This window comes from Struthio camelus, chromosome 26 (assembly GCF_040807025.1).
Source record: "Struthio camelus isolate bStrCam1 chromosome 26, bStrCam1.hap1, whole genome shotgun sequence".
Taxonomy (NCBI): Eukaryota; Metazoa; Chordata; class Aves; order Struthioniformes; family Struthionidae; genus Struthio; species Struthio camelus.
In genome coordinates, this window is record NC_090967.1 from 3382467 (window position 1) to 3399527 (window position 17061).

General features: G+C 39.7%; 1 protein-coding gene across 6 annotated transcripts in view; it reads left to right on the forward strand.

The window, feature by feature from the left end:
- Window positions 1-17061, forward strand: part of DOT1L (DOT1 like histone lysine methyltransferase) — a 70278-nt gene that overhangs the window by 20264 nt on the left and 32953 nt on the right. For 5 of the 6 annotated variants that reach the window (XM_068919748.1, XM_068919752.1, XM_068919753.1 and 2 more), the window contains exons 3-7: window positions 896-970; window positions 3210-3273; window positions 4969-5197; window positions 8511-8605; window positions 11444-11506. In XM_068919748.1, the coding sequence (XP_068775849.1) occupies window positions 896-970; window positions 3210-3273; window positions 4969-5197; window positions 8511-8605; window positions 11444-11506 (526 nt within the window). The remainder of the gene's footprint in view (window positions 1-895; window positions 971-3209; window positions 3274-4968; window positions 5198-8510; window positions 8606-11443; window positions 11507-17061) is intronic. The other variant, XM_068919749.1, reaches the window with a different exon arrangement.

The following is a 17061-nucleotide window of genomic DNA, read 5'->3' on the forward strand; positions in this document are numbered from 1 at the left end:
CTGTTGGATCTCTAATTATTATATTTTTTCCCCATTTTAAAGCTGAAGTATGCGTCATGGTGCGGGAAGAAGAAACTTTACCATTCCCCTTGCTGTTCATCCTACATTACGCTCTAGAGTTTTTTTTGATGATAAATGTCTTCCCGTTTTGATGCTTTCAGAGGAAAGAGTGTGCAAAGCCTTTTAAATTGTCTGTGAAAAGAAATAATCTTTGTTTTTCAAGAGTGAAGATCTCTTCTGTTAGATTCTGTTCTTGAAGGCATTGCAAATGGGTGTGAGCTTTCCGTTTTTAATGGCAACACCACTTTGGACCTTGTTAATTCAGCACACAAAAGGGATCTTTTATCAAAATGGTTTTTGAAAATCTGTTTCAGGGTTGGTCATTTAAGGTGGAAGAACAGTTTAGAGCACTGCACAAAGGAGAATATCCTTGCAACGAATATTTGGTAGCATTGTTTTGGGGTACTGCAGGAAATGTCTTCTCAACATTCAGCTTTGTCAAGAACGCTTATTACAGTATCGGTTTTGTTAAAGATCTTGTCAAAAGATTACACTTTGCATTATGTTTTATGTTAGGTTAGCATCAGCTACGGCTTTGTGAGTTTTTAGATGCATTGAATATATTTATCACCTCATTTTGAAGTTGTGCTGTTTCAAGAGGTTTATAGTACTGCCAATGTCCACGGGCATCTTACTGCTCTTACTGTTCGACACAAATATGAACTATTGCGGCTTTCCAATTAGCATTTTGTGATGTCTGCCTTACTCCTAACAGTATTGTCATCTTCCGTGTCTGCTGCAGTGTTCTGTTTTTATATATAGCAATGGCAGTTAGTCTGCCTTATTGAACTAAGTTGGAAATGTTGGTTTTATTCTGTTTCTTCTCTCATTTCAGGTGGGTCTGTGAAGAAATCCCAGATCTCAAGCTTGCTATGGAAAATTATGTTTTAATTGACTATGATACAAAAAGGTGAGAAGAATTTTTTTTTCTACCAGGAGGGCAAGCTAGAACAGTTTATAACGAATTGGTTTGTAACTAGTTATTCTTAGACACTATAAACTGAAGTTTTCTTTTAGAACTGGCTTCAGACTCTGCAAAGTTATTTTGGTAGGAAATGTGTAATAGAAATATTGGCAAAGGCTGTTGGATTAAGGACATAATTGGAAACTCCACACAGCAGAAAGTTGAGCTCTGGTGTACGTTGGAATTACTCACTCTGAAACAATGATTGGTATCTGTGCTGTTGGACTGCGTCCAGAGTTAGGAATCTGAATGGCATTGAGGTTTCTACTTTTGTAGTAGCTAAGAATTCCTGTTTAGAAAATGGCATGCCAGAACTGTCTGTCAGCACTGTGTCCTTCTCTTGCCATGAATGTAGGAGGTTAATGTTCCCCATTTCTCCTCTGTTTAGAATTCAATGCAAGTGGGATGCTATTTGAGTGGGGGGGGGATAAATTAAAAGGCAAAGTATTTATACCACTTTTCTGGGCAGCTAGAAGTAGTTTTAAGATGCCTTTGGCTACATGCGAATACCTATTCCACAAACAGCTTGAGATGTATGATATGTGGCATTCATCTAGTGGTTGGGAGAGGTGGATTCTGACCCTGTGACATATATCTGTGGAGAAGTTTGATGTTTTGTGTATTGACTTGGCTGTACTGAGCCTGGAGAAAGAGATGACCCTCAAGTTGTAATTCACAAAAACCTCCTTAATTGCTTTCATGGGAAAAACTGGATTTGTTCAAGTCCACAGCATGACGAAAGTTATAAAAGAAGGTTTACAGATGAAACTGCATCAATTGGTAATATATCAGCGGCTATTGTCCTGAGCACTATCGCAGTCTACTTCCTCCTCTTTATTTCATTTTCCTTTAATTGTTTCACCGCAAGACATGTTAGTCCCTCTCTCCTTCCCAGTGAATTCAAAAGGAGAGATCAGGGCCCAGCAGCCTCTGTCGTCAAATCCATGGTTTATGCACTGAGACTGCAGTGCTGTAACGTTTGTAGATCTGGTGTCCTCACTGGGCACGGGTAACTTGGTAGGTTCAGTGTTGTCAGCAGTGGTGCTGTATGAAACGAAACCACCGTTCCCCAAAGTCTCACCTCACTTACCTTCCTGCAGCTTTTCAAGGACGCCATAAACCTGTAATTCTGGTAATGGTTTTAATCTGTTTACTTCCTTTTGAAAATTTTGTCGGAAAAATTACGTGAAGCAGATTGACTGACAAATGCATGTGAACAAAGAGCAGTGACTTACAGAAACGTGTGCTCTGTATGTAGTCGAAACTCATTTCAGCCTCTCTTGTCTTAACATGGAATTAAACACAGACAGTTGAAAGCTTGTAGAGGGGATTCAGCAGCACTCTTCGATGAAGGAGTCTTGGCCAGGGTAGTGATAATTTGAGGTTCACAAGAAACTAAAGAGCTGCTTCCTTCCCACGGCCTCTGTCTCCCTCCACGCTTCCTGATTTGGGAATGGCCACGATTTAGTTATCTTACTCATATAATTGCTTGGATTGGTCTTTTCGCTGCTGCTTTGTGGAATCTGATTATATATGATGTTCCTAGCAATATCTTTTCCTCCCTGCCTTGAGATGAATTTTTTTTAAATCCTCTCAGCTTCTGTCATTATGTGACTGGCTGAACTGACTGTAAACCCAACCAACCCATGAAGCAATTGGTATGCTTTTCTAATGGATGAAGTTTTTATAGATAGCGTGCTGGGGCAGTCTACATGGGCAGATGGAACAAAGCAGAGCAATTTACATGTGTTAAATTTTTGTGTGTATGAGGATCTGGAAAGGAGGTAAGGGACAATAAGAATACAATTCCTAAAAAATCAGAATTTGTGTTAAGTTCAGTTCTTTTCCTGTTGATCAAGGAAACTAATATTAATGTTCAGCTTCCAGAATTTTATTGTAAAATGCCATTTTTGTCTTCTATTACATGAATATATTGTATTGCGGAATTTATTGCTCATTTGTCAGGTACTGCTGGTCCACAGTTTTAAGGAAACTGTATACAGTGCTCTAAAACTGTGTACGTAGTTACATAGATTGCAGAAAACAAATCCTAAACAGCTGTCTACTTATAGTATCTATGGTTAAAAAACAAAAAAACAAAAAAAAACTTGTACCTTCAAATCTCAGCTGCCTCTTAGAGCTCTGTTTTTAACTGACCTTGAGTGTTTTTTTTCTCCCTTTGTAGCTTTGAAAGCATGCAGAGGCTTTGTGACAAATACAACCGAGCCATTGATAGCATTCATCAGTTGGTATGTGTTTACCTTTGTTATGCCATGATGTTTATCTAGCCGGTTTCAAATTCGTGTATAGTGATAGGATATATCCAAGGAAGTGCTGACTTTCTTAACGCTGAACTACGTATATTAGTCTAGCTGCATCACCAGCGCTTCAGCATTTCCATTCTTTCTGGGAGTTAATAAAACTTACATTAAAACTTGTTTTCTTGATTGTATCTGGGCAATCAAGCATGGAGAGAGAGATATATATATATAGAGAGAGAGAGTTTTTTTTTTTTTGAGTGCCTTTCTTATCTAAAGAGAAAAACCATAATTCTTTTCCCAGCTGCAAGTTTGGAGTCTATTACTGTCAAGTGTTACCCCTTGGCACCCTTGTTTGGACACTTTGAAATAGCTGGGTGACCTTTCAAAAAAAAAAAAAAAAAAAAAAGATTTCCCTGAATTCAGCATTTGGAAGTTTCACAAGGATTTATCATATAGCTTTACTTTCACATGTGGAAATCTCTGGCTTACGGGCTACTTAAATAATCCATATGAACCCTCCTGTGTATTGCGGCAGTGATCCATGGCTTAAGAATTTCCTTTCTGTTCAGTTCAGCTTCTCTGTTCTACAGGATCACTCTGGCAAAACTAGACTGAAACTTCTTTTCAGACCGTTTTAACAAGTTAGTCTTTTTGACTTTCTTGCCCAAATATAAGGTTGAGTTGGAAGAAATAAAACATGAACAGTGGAGTAATACTACTATTGTATTTAATTTTGGAAATCAGTGGATGTTTTTGTCTCTAATGTGCTTGTGGGAATTATTTGAAATAGGCAACGTTATGACTATGAGATTTAACTTTTGTTTCATCTTGTGGGCCTACAGCTCCATAAAACTCGTGCTTGTTTGGATTTAGGTGTCTTCATTCATGTCTTCGCTAATAGCTAAAAATTTGAAGACATTCAGTGAAGACATTCAGCGTTTGTAACTGCCGTCTGAAATGTTTGAGCATAGGCCAGCTATGGAAACGGTACTGGAATCTCAAATAGAGGAATGCTTGGGAGGGATCCTGGAGTTGTCATCCCCTCCCTTTTTTTTTTTTTTTGCTCTTTTTTTTTTTTTTTGGAAAGATAGTTAAGAAGTATACTAGGAAGATTAGGAACAAAGTAAATTATCCAAGGAGAAAATATTTCTAAAACTAACAACTCCTCTATTTAGGAGAAAACTCTTTTCTTGAAGAATGGAAGCTTGATTTTCATCTCTTTCCTGCCACTCCCTACTTGAATGCATGTGATCCCTCCCATCCGAAGCTCATGAAAGAAAATGAAACTATTTCAGATATTAAAAGTACAAATAATGGTTTGGTAGTGACAAGTAAATAAAAAATGGGTAAGCTTGCTTGTCACCTATTCTGAATATATTCAATATGTGGCTTTATATTGCCCATTGATTTTTACATTTCTTTAATTTCCCCTTGTCACCTATTCCTAGCAGGCGTGTTTGAGGTTACCTATTAGTTGATGCGACACAGACGATAGAGTAATACTTGTTGTATTAACATCGTTAACATCTTTTGCTCTTTTCCGAGAACACCTGTAGACCAGCCTGTGGGGGAAGGGATGAGAGGGAATTGTATCAGTTCTGCTTCCTGCAAATGCTGCCTTGTTCTGATGAAGTTTACTTTTCCTTGTATTTGGCTTATGTTTTCTTCCTGCTCTCTGTTTAGTGGAAGGGAACCACCCAGCCCATGAAACTGAACACTCGTCCCTCCAATGGGCTCCTCCGTCATATCCTGCAGCAAGTATATAACCACTCAGTGACTGATCCAGAGAAACTCAACAACTATGAGCCCTTTTCCCCAGAGGTTTATGGAGAAACTTCCTTTGACTTAGTAGCCCAAATGATAGATGAAATTAAAATGACAGAGGATGATTTGTTTGTTGACTTGGGCAGTGGTAAGTGATGAATAACTTAAAGGATTTTTCTCTTTCTCTTTTTGCATACTGCTTTTTACTGCCATTCAAAAAAAAAAGTTACAAATATTTTGAAAGTAAACCAGGACTGAGGATTGCATTGCAGAATAAGCACCTTTTCTAGTTAATCCCCCAATGATGCTCTTGCTTTTTATGCTAACATTAATTAGATATTCTTTCCTGTGTTGCTGGTGAAATGGGCTAGAAAGCAATAAATCCATATTACAAAAACAGTTATCTTTAGAAAACTTTTAGTTTCTGTTGCTATTGGTAGATACACTTATAATGAAGAGGATATTAAGAATGATTCTGGAAAGATAAGAGTAGCGTATTCCATTGTAAGTATTCGACCATTTTCTGTGGATTGAGTTTATGCCCTTTGTAAATGAAATTGTGATTTCCTGGCCCTTCCTGTGCCAGCATGACATGCTTGACCTGTTATCTGAAAATCAAGCAGTTACTTACCCTCTGACATACTTTTCAGTATGTCAAAAAAGACTTTATAGTCGGCTTTGACAGCACAGTAACTCACAACTGCATGTCCTCTACAGGTTAGAGTTTTCAAAGGAAGTAAGTGTTTCTAGTTGGTAAAGAAACCAGATATGACTCAAACGCATGTAGAACAGATATACTGAGCAAGAAGATGATGTTCTTGTTTTTGTTGCTAAGATCTGGTTCAAAGCAGGAAAAGAAAAATAAGAATTTCCCCTTTTACTGGGTTGATCATAAAGTTTTAGATGAAGCATGTTTCGGTTTTGTGGCTGTTAAGATAGACGGCTTTGGGGGGAAAAATATTTTAAAATATACTTAACAACTAAATATGCTTAAACACAGCAGAACTACCAGTGTTTTTTCCATACTTAACATATTCCAAGTCAGGGGTCTTCAGCCGTTTTCCCTCTTCTCCCCTCAGTGGAACTTGGGTCTTAAATTTCCTGTTTCATGACTTATGTGCAAATGAGACACTTAAAAAAGCATCAGATCTGATGAGCTGTTTTCCATCTGGAAGGGGAAAAAAAATATCAGGGATACTTGTAGTTGTTTGTGCAGGAAGGTCAAAGAAGATCGTATCTGAAGTCTTGTAGTGCTGCTGTTTATGTAACAGGATGAAGTATGTGATCAAACTTAGAAGTTAGATTTCCTTGTACCACTAGAATCAAAATCAGGTGTTTATTGCTACCCTTTAGTGTTGGATATTGACCAACAATATAAAAATTTACAGAGTTTCAGTTGCATTTGAAAGGAATGGTTTAAATTCAGAAGTTTTTAGTGTTTGGAGCACTGCAATAATTAAAAGCAGAACGTGCAGAAGAAAGTATTCTCTCAGTTGTTGACTTTGTTCTGATGGAGTAAATTTTTGTAAATTGTAATGAATGTGATATTGAATGCAATTTAAGTGAAAATACTGTGACAGTATATTATTCCTGTCAGCAAACTTAGTATTTTTCCAATAATTACATGCATAAAGCAATGGCTGAACAGTAGGGCTAAACCTCCACCAGAATGTTGCGGCTGGGTGGTGTTTTTTTTTTTTTTTTTTTTTAAACTTCCATGTAGGATGTCAGGATTAATTGACTGATTGCAAGAGGATTTTATGGAGGTATTGATCATAATTAGGCAAACAAACTACAGCACAGTTAAGTTCTTTCAAAAGAAAAGCCAAGGAAAGACAAAATTAGTAACTTCTGCAGTAGCCATATGATTTGAGTCAATGCAGCTTGTTCTTGATCTTCCCTGTTGTCTTTCTGTCCTTGTTACTCTCCCTAAATAGGAGATACTGAAACAGTTGTGTCCCTCAGCACGTTTTTTCTGTGTTGTACCCCACCCCGTGCCCAGTGCTTAGCATGAGACTATTCAGTGCTTGTTGAAGGCACTGAACAGTTCCCCGTGCAGAAATTTATACATCTATATTTGCATGCGTTTAAAATCTGTGTGTATGCAAAGTGTGAAATAACAACAACAAAAAAATAAAGCAACAAATCCTGTCAGCACTGCAGTTCTGGTGGTGCCAGACGGCATTGTCCTGGTAATGGTTTAAAGGCAGGAGTTCCACCCCTTCAATTACCAGTGTGGCTTCCTGCAGGCAATCAGTGAAATGGAAAACGGCAATATGCTTTCCGTGCAAATGGGTTATCCTCTTAGATTCGTAGCGGGCTGGTGAGATGAGCATCCCTCTTGTGTTAGTCGTAGACAAAAGGTGATGCGTCAGTATACTACTGATGAATATTGCATGCTCATAGAAAATTGAAAGTGACCACTTTGAGCAGTGTCGTTCCACGTTCCTGTAGTGTGTGCAAAATCTGGGCCGTTTGTACAGACAGAAATCTAATGGATAGTTTTCTTTTTTTCCTTTTAACGTAAGTCAGAGAGAAAGAAGACAGGGAATGCATTGAGGCAAGGTGTGGAAATGGCGGCTAATTACTGCTGGTAGTGTCTGACACAAGTAGAATTCGGAGTGAAGGGAAGTTCATGCATTTTTAAGTAATGCTTAGTCTTGCCAGTGTAGTTTTGCTTCTGCAATTGTTTTGAGTTTTGAACCCTTTGCTTAAATATGCTTTATATGTTCAGACTTCCGTATGTACTGTGGATCATGGTGAAAGCTTGTATAAATAATGTTAGACTCTTGCAAATGTTTTTGACGTTCTTTAATGGCGTAGGCATGCGATCAACAAGTGTTTGTTTTGGGATGCAGTTAAATAGTGAAGTACATGTAAAATCTGTAAGTTTTGTGGAATGCATATAAAATTGGTGGACAAAAATTTTAAAATTCAGATGTCCTGAAGCCTCTCTGCATCTGTAAAAATGAGCCCTTAATATTTAATAAAAGTAGCTGTTAATGTTTATCAACACAAATGTTGCTGTAATGTTGTAGTTTTACACTATTTTGTTAAAAAGCCTTCAATGTATGGAAAAATATAAAACTCAAAACTGGAGTACTAGAATTTTTTTTTGGCCTGCAAGAAAGATATTAAATTACTCTGTTTATTTTGTAGTTAGGATGTAAAGTCCTTTTACTGAAAAGTAGGTTCTTAATATTTCTTATAGCTCTGGAAAACAGGACTTATTTTAATAATGCACACTGGCTTAAATCTTTTCAGTTGAGGAACGGACAGAGTTGATATGAGAACTGGCAGGCAGAACTGGGAGTTGAAACTGCCTATCCTGAAGTGCTGTCCCACAAATGATCTAAGTTTTCCTTATTACTGCCTGGCCTTTGCTCTAAAAGCACTCGTCTCCACTTGCAGCAGTTTTATACTGTGCCTTGTTCTCAGGCTTGTTTTTACTTTTCCTGCAGGTGTGGGTCAGGTTGTGCTTCAGGTGGCTGCAGCCACAAACTGCAAACATCACTATGGTGTGGAGAAAGCTGATATTCCAGCCAAATATGCTGAGGTAAGGAGGTGATGGGATTTTTTTTTTTTTTTTGAAGTGAGGGGCGTGTGTGTGTTTATATAAAAAATTCACACACACACCCCTTTTAATTTGCATTATATATAATGTAAATTTTATTATATACACATACATACACACACACACACACACACACACACACATATATATATATATATGAGTGGTACATACATACATACCCCCCCCCCCCTTATTTGAAGGCCAACTCAATGATTCAGATTACTGCCAAGTGCTGTGTAGTACCAGGCAGAAAAGCTGAGTTTGTCTTAGATGCTTTTGCTTTCTCAGATCAGTAAGATCTGGAGCACAGCGCTCTTGGGGCAAGCTATGTATGTCCTAGCATTTCCTAGCAGTGCTTGCTAAGTGGTGAGAAACAGCATTAGCCTGGTTTTGAAGAAATTTCAGGACCAGCAGCTGTTAAGCTGTTTGACTGTGATGGTGTAGGGCCTATTCAAAACGGAATGTAATGTAGGCTTCACATAAATGCTTGGAATCCTGTGTCTGAAATGGGTCTGATGCAGCACTTTCAAAGACCATAGCATTGAGCAAATCTGGGAATGAAGGACAGAACAAATAGTTCTTTAAAGCTATCTTTCCGCCTATTTTAGCGATGCACCTTTTTAGGTACCCCAAAGCTGAAATTTAACTCCGTTAATTAAAACGTTGTAGGCTAACTGGGCCTTATGTTTGCGTTAGATACTTGGTTAATAGCTGCTTAGTAGGCACCCAAATGAAGTTGTATAAGAGGACCATTGTAATATTTAGGCAATTTTCTTTACCCTTGTTCTAATTCTGTGCCAGTGGGGACACAATTCCAAGGAAAACCTGGAACACAAATGAACTGCAAGCAAACAATAAAAGTTAGTCATGCCTTACCATAAGAAGTTTACTGTCTCTAATAGGCTGAGCAGAAACGTATCCCTCCATATTGTTAAAATAAACTGACTCTGACCAGGCTAGCAAGTTGTACATTGTAAAGAAGAAGAAGAAAAAAATAATCCTTGATCCCCCTTTTGGGATGTATGGGCAAAAATGTGTAAACACAGTGGTGAAGAGGATCAGACAAGGATCTAAAAATCCGTTTCTCTTCTTCTGCTGTGACCCAGTGGAAACTTCCAACTGGAACGCTCTTTTCAGTGGCTTTGCAGGCATGTTCTAGTTTCTTTAGAGAGTGAATTGCAAGGCCTAAACTCCTGTCTGTGTTTAACAGTAAGCTTAATTTAAAGATCAGTATTTCAGAGGGAAAGATAAATTCTTGCTTTCTTTAATACGCCTTCCTATCACTCTATGTAAACACATGGCTTCAGTGAAAATGAGAATTGAATCAGTATAAAAAAAAAAAAAATTAGGAGTATTAACTCATGGAATCCTTTCAGCTTCAAAAGACATGCATCAGTATTTCATAAGTTTACTGGATGAACAAAATGTACTACGTTATCCTTCCAGTTATAGATGGTGTCCTGTCAGATTTAACAACTCAACAGCTGCTGCAGTTTCAGAATGCGTGAATCTGCCTGAGTACAGCTCATCTGCCTCGTGCTGTGTGTAGTGGACCAGTTTCCCTCCCTTTCTCTGACAAACATTTGTGACAAGGATAGGATTAAGCTTCTAGTTAAGACTTGCTGCGGCAACATGTCTGTGGCTGCTATGATATTTAATGCGGTTGGTCTTGAAAAGCTTCAGCTCAAGAGGGAGAATCTTAATTTTTTTTTAAGGAAGTTATCTTTTTAAAAAAAGGAAGCTCAAAATGAGAGTTCATACTGAGCACGAAGGTACCGAAGATTTGTGTGAGTTGTCCACTAAGCTGTGGGCTGCTTTTGAAACCAAAGAATTTTAAAATGCATCTGTCCACACAAGCTGTTTCATTGATCTGCTGATGGAAGTCTCCAGCATTTTTGGGTTGTAGGTGAAACCAGAATTCCCTCTATGCTGCTCTCCACTCTCTCCCTTCCTTGCTACCTCCAAATTTAGCCCCTTCATTTGTGGAGTAAAATCTTAAAGATACAGGAGGATTTTTTTTTTTTTTCTACTCTTTCAAGGCACTTAGGTTTTGTTTCTTGAATGTGGTATACAGGTGCAACCTCGCTGCCACCACAAAGTAGTGACTTGTGCTGCATATTCTCAGTTTATGTAGACAGGGACAATATTTTGTAAATATGGAGGGATTTGTTTGCAAGGCAGAGAACTGTCTCGATGTGTGGGGTTTTTGGCTCCTTTCTCCCTGTTTTCGGGCAATGGATAACCAGTGCCAGCTACCTGGTTTGATAGTAGAGGAGCCTTCTATCCCCTGTAACCCTAGTCTGTTTAAAAGTACTTTAAAGTGTTCTTCCTGATTGCTCTGGCAAGTGTGATGCTCCTTCCATTTGCTGTGTTGCACTTGCTCTGCATGCCACCTCCTGCTTTTTCATTTACCCTAGCAGACCTGTCTCTATCCCATTTGCTCCTTTGCTATCTGGATTTAGGCTGGGCTGCATTCAATGCCTTCTACGCACTGTGGGATTATATAGCACAACACAGTAGCTTCTTTAGGTTGTGCCATTTTTAGTGCTGAGTCAACTGAGGTTGCCTTTCTATAACATGCAACTTTGCTGAAAAAGGGAGGAGAGAAGAAGATGCCAGTTTTGACTTGGCCCTGGTGAAGTAAAGATGTTTCTTAGGAAAAAGAAACTGCAGTAGATATGTGTCTGTCCTTTGAGTGTTAATGGCAAAAATGCCTTGTGGGTCAATGAACGCTGTCAGAGTTGCATCTCCTTTCGCTGCAATGTAACTGGTAACACGAGCTGTCCTAATAGGTGGTTTTGTTTTTCCTCCCTCTTCTAGACGATGGACAGAGAGTTCAGAAAGTGGATGAAATGGTATGGGAAAAAACATGCAGAATACACAGTGAGTGAAATTCAGCTGAAAAACTTTGTAATCCATGCTGATGTACAGAATTTGCAAAGTCCTCTTCATCCCTTCACTAGCCAAGCAGCAGTATGAGTCATCTGCTTCTTGGCTTTTATCTTAATCCCGAGGATGGTGTTCTCTAAGGCATCCTCCCAGGGCCTTTTCTCTTTGTCTCACTTGACATTTGGTATGGTGTCATTGGGAGTACTTTCAGGGCTTTTCAGAAGTGCTTGGAAGATTTTACTCTTCCAAAGCATTGTCATTCATGAAATGGGGCTGCCATGTGTCTTTTCTGGGTCAAATCTTCTTTCACCCCTGTTTAGGTTTCTGAAATCTCCTGCTAGTAGAAACAAAGCTGAAGCTTTGGTCCTGCAGGCAGGTGAAGGTGTGGTCATCTGGGACAGGCGATGGAAGGGATGGCAGGGGTGTTTCGGCTTTGGGGAGCGTGGGGTTGAAGTTCTGGGTTGACTACCAGCACTGCAAGATCAGTGCACGAAGCTCCAGGGTTTGTAGGAGGATAGGTAGTTTTTAGTTGGAGGTAAGGGGTGGGTGTGCAGTCTTGGAAAAGATGATTAATAGTTAGTCCTGAGCTGTAAAGGATTGAAATTAAGTGCTCTGAGGGTGGAACTAGAGCAGGAGGAGTAAATGGGTCATCGCAGGGCATCTGTCTCCTTGGAACTAGGAATACATGTTGGAACAGCTTTCCCCTTTCTCCTAACCTTCCTCAGTCATTGTGGATGTGTTTTCCACTCTGAAATGATAGTTTCAAGCACGTGCGCAGTCATGTCATACTGTTTTGTGTTATTGCTTCCCCTTTCCCTTTTCTCCCCCTTCTTAAATGTCATTAAGAAAAACTACTCCCCTAATTAACCACTTGCCTGTGAGGAAATGTATATAATCATAGTACACTAGCAGCCCGCTGAGGATTTTAGTAATGCTTGCACGTGTGCTTCTCCTACCACTTCTTGTCCTCAGGAAAGAGGATGCATGGATCAGTGGTGTCCCCTAATTGCCTAGAGAAGTTAAAGCACTCTTTCCTGCTTGGAAGTTGCAGCTAGTGATGTGTACTGTAGCTGAGGTGCAAGCAAGCTTGAGGAACTACTTTTCCATTTTGTTTGTACAGATCACATTATTGCTATGTTTTTGGAATGGTTTGAACCACATGGCTATTAGCATCCCAGTAGTGTAGTATCAGATGACAGGTTGTTGGTGGCCAGCCTTTATTTCCCAGTTTTTGTGACTGAACTGAGAGCTATAGCCCCCTAGAGCTTTTTAGGGGGCTTATCTTGTAATGAGGGGTGCTGCGATTCTCCCTTTTGGAAGTAGGCTGGGGCAAGGTGACAGTACCATCTCCCTCTGTGCACTTTCTTCCTAAAACACCTTTATCATATAGCTTGAGTTTCATCAGAAGGACGCTGGGCCTGCTGTGGGACTAGTTTGTAGCAGGATTGATATCAAGCTGCTAACTCTTTCCTGCTGTGGAAACGCTGTGCGTGCTTTACTTTTCATGAAGTGGCCATATGGCATTTTTCCATTGTGTCACCCAGCTGGCATTACATGAAAGGAATTGTTACTGAAGATACTCTGCTTATGAGCTGTGCAATTTAAAGAATAGGAGAGGAACTTGGACTAAAATATTGAAAGCATATTGATTGCCTTAGGCTGCAAGCATTTCCATATTGTGCGTTCCATGTGACAGAATCTGGTACTGTATTGAAACAAAACTTCTTTTTTTTTCTAGATTCTTTGGCTTTTATAACTCTGTTTTGTAAAAAGTGTTTAGAACAATATTTTTTTTTTCCTTCAAGTATGCAGTTTGCTTTTTTGGGAAGTGCTGAGAACTTGCAGTGCTTTTTGACTTAACTGAAAATTGGTTTCTTATCACTTTGTCACAGTGAGGCTTAAAGATGGAGTTTGGTCTCTTCTGTGTGGACGCACAAGGTTGGGTTTTATTTTGTTTTTATTGCTTCACCAGACAGAGGTTTGCATTTGCTTTCTGTTGCCAAACAGTGTGTATATATGTATCTTTTTAATCACTCCTTAGCTCTTTAGACAGGTGACTCTATTTTTAGATAACAAACTTGTGTCATAAGGCAGCTAGAAGACCCTGAAAGGCAGGGGATTAAAAGCCTGGTACCTTCATCTTGGTGCGGAACAATCTTCTCTCTGTAAAATGTTTAGTGAGATCCCAAAATTCCAAATGCTGGAGACAGAATAAGCACAGATTGAAATAGTCTATGATCAACAGAGCTTAATTTCTGAATTCCACTCTAATGTTTTAGGCAGTCATATGCAAAATAAATATTTTGAGAAGAATAAAATGTTGGAGGAGGGAAGTTTGGCAGAAGCTCAGCGGGAAGAAGTCTTAGATCCCACCTGCTGCTTTGTCTGAATAATGCGGACGGTGGTTTAGACTTCATGCATGTCACAGCTGCTTTGCTGTAGAAGTAAAAACTGTGGTACATAAGGCAACCATAAATCCTGGGGTTCGGCCTGCAGGTTTACTTTTTAACAGCCAGGAGCCTAGTTCAGCTCTATGATCCCAAGATGAATGGATTTTTGATCACTCTCTGAAAAGTGATCTGCTGACTGTCTTAAATCTTGTATTTTAACTGACGTTATTTTGGTGAGGCAACAGTTGATAGCTAGCACTTATCGGCTCTGCAAACATCAGTTGGAGTTTGAGGTTGAGATTTCTTTTCCTTGTCCTTCTCCACTGGTATATTACTGCTATTGCTGGAAGTTCAGAACTTCAGCGCGTTAATTCTGATGAGCGAGGTTCAGGGGAACGCTGGTTGTCTCGCTGTATTTCCATTGTATTTTGTCCACAGTAGTAAACGTATGTTAGAAGAAAATTCATCTTTGAGAAGTATTTCCATACAAAATATGCAGAGTCAGATATATGCGGATCTGTCGAGTGGAAAAAAAACATTGGTAGTCACTTTCAAACGGTAGTTGTGTGTTCGACTTCTCCAGTAGCCAGGGCCAAACCGTCCTAAGGCATGTTGGATGCCTAAGGCTATAGCTGCTATTAATGGATTATTACTGCAACTTGCGAGTAGGGATAGCCACTTTGGGCATGAGACAAGTGGGAGAGAGTTTGCTCTTCATAGGTTGACTGGGGAAATTTTCTAATCTCCAGCTATTGAAGGTAATCATCTTGTTAATAAGTGAATTGAGTTTCATTTTAAATGACAGGCTGTTCAATCTCATGATTCTAATTAAAAAAAAAAAATCAACACTTTCTGGTAAAATGCCTTCTTTTAGTTTTTAATTTCAATTTAAATGCTTAAGCTCTCTATGAGTAATTATCTGTCCTTGTGCTTCCCTGGTATCGGTTAGGAGCAATCATATTCTTTGCTAGTCTTCTCTGTGTTTGGAAGGAGTATGTTATACTTGCAGAGGTTTTTCATCAGCAGTAAGTAGCTGCTTCAGCTTTTTGGGCTCCATTGTTCCACTTTGAACCCATCTGATTTTGTTTCAACTCCTTTTATATTCTGGTTTCTTTTCCCATGGGACTTGAAAGTTTTTGAAAGATTAGCTCCACCTCAGTCTTTTTCAAGAAACCTGTTGTCTGAAGGAAACTGGAGATTTTTAAGGTTGTTGGGCCTAGGTAATTAGAAAGTTTCTCCTGGGGAATTTCTGCACATGTGCAGTCACCAAATTAAAACAGTATTGCAATTAAGAGATAGATGGGGTTTCATGGTTTCTAACTGTAAATATCTTCCTGTGGATCCAAAATCAGAACCATCTCCAGGTGTCTAGGGTGTAATGCTGAGATTGCCCTGCAGAAGAAAGTGCCCAAGCGTTCTTCCCAGGGTACTCTTGAAATAAGTTTTTGCTGTGTCCTCAATGCCTGCTACCTGTTGTACTGTTTTGCTAAGGAGAACGTGTTTTCCAGTAGTGGGTTAGAGTAGCTCTGTGCAAGTAAAGTTGGCAGTAGCTGCAGTCCCGCAGTGGACCTGTCATTCTGCTGAACACGAGGGTGTGTTTTTGTTTGTTTGTTTACTCTGGGTTGTTATAATGGAAGGCTTTCCTCTGCTCCTTAAGAGCTTATTTTAACAGTAGGAGGAAATCATCTGAAAATCTTCAAAATAAGGGTAGGAAAACACAAATCAGCGTTGCTAACGGCTGAGACTTTGGCTGGATTGACACCTCTAACATCACATACTGCCTATTCAAAGGAAACCCCAATAGCTTCTAATACAGAGGATTCTCTGCGGTTCAGCCCCGTGAATCAGAGGTAATCTTTGTGCGTGAGTGAGTGGAAGCCTGGCATCTGTAAGCTTGCAGGCTTCTCTCTGGCTAGGTTTGAGGTGCTTGTTTTCGCAGAAATCTCACTTCTGAATAAAAGCAGGATGAGTTGTGTAGGAGTAGCACTGTCTTTTACTGCCTGATACCAGTAGCTGGGCTGTGATTTGTGGGGCTATAACTGACATCATCTGTACTTAAAACCTCCCATTGCTTAACAGCACACTCCAGCTAAGGAAAGGGCAAGATAATCTGTTTGTCCCAGATATTTTTGAATGCCCTATTTCAGCGGGAAACTTGATGTTTTGGTATTTGAAAAGCCCTCCAAACGTCCCCTGTGGCTTTGAAATGATGCCATGTTTTGGAGGTTTGGATTCGTGCCTCCAGTTATTTTTGAAAAGAACAGGAACCTAAAAATAACCATGTGTACTTTTCCAGGCAGAATTAACTGTTTTTTTGTGAGCCAAGTGTTTGCATGGAGGCTGCTGGAATGAGACATTCTGCGTGTGAATTTATGGCTTTGTGCAGTCGGTCAAACGGCATTACCAGAGAAACTGCCGGTGTAGATCTGGGGCGAGAACGAAGTCCTGTCCCAAGGAAAAGGACGCTTGACCTTCAGAAACCGTTGTGCTGCAATGTAATGAATAGAAGCCTGCTATAGTGTCTCTTGTTCCTTCCCGGTGGCTGCAACCTGCCAGTTTTCTTTTGAGTTAGAGGACTCGGATACCGTTGAACATGTTTCTGCAGTCTGTCGAGCAAATTTATCCAGCTGAAAAACCTGAAGAAAAACCTGGTTTTTGCTTCTAAATTTAGAAACAATGCAGGCTGGCAGCTCTCTGAAGCGGATTTCAGGGAGCTAATTATCCTTTCAGATAAAGCGCGTCTCCTGCATTGTCTAATCAGATGAAAATATCTGCATTACAGATGGTCCCTTCCATTCATTATTCACTAAGGAGATTAAGTTTCTCAGCGAGAGAGAGAGAACATGATGGGGGTGGGGACACTGATTGGAAGAGATTGAGCGCATCCCCATTGCTATTACTGCCGTTTCACGCTGACGTGCTGCGGTTTCCCTACATGACCTTAATGTATAGTGTTCTTTTACTGGCTTACCTAGTGCAGCACTTGGTCAGGAGTGTGCTGTTAACTTGCGTTTCCTTACCCGTTCTTGTTTCAGTCTTCAAAATTACTGCAGACGGCAGAGTTGACTGTGATTTTTCATTTGGGCTTTTGCATCCCATTGGAGTCGATAGGAAAGGGCGTACTTTTCCCCTTTTAGGAAACAGTGATCAATAAATACT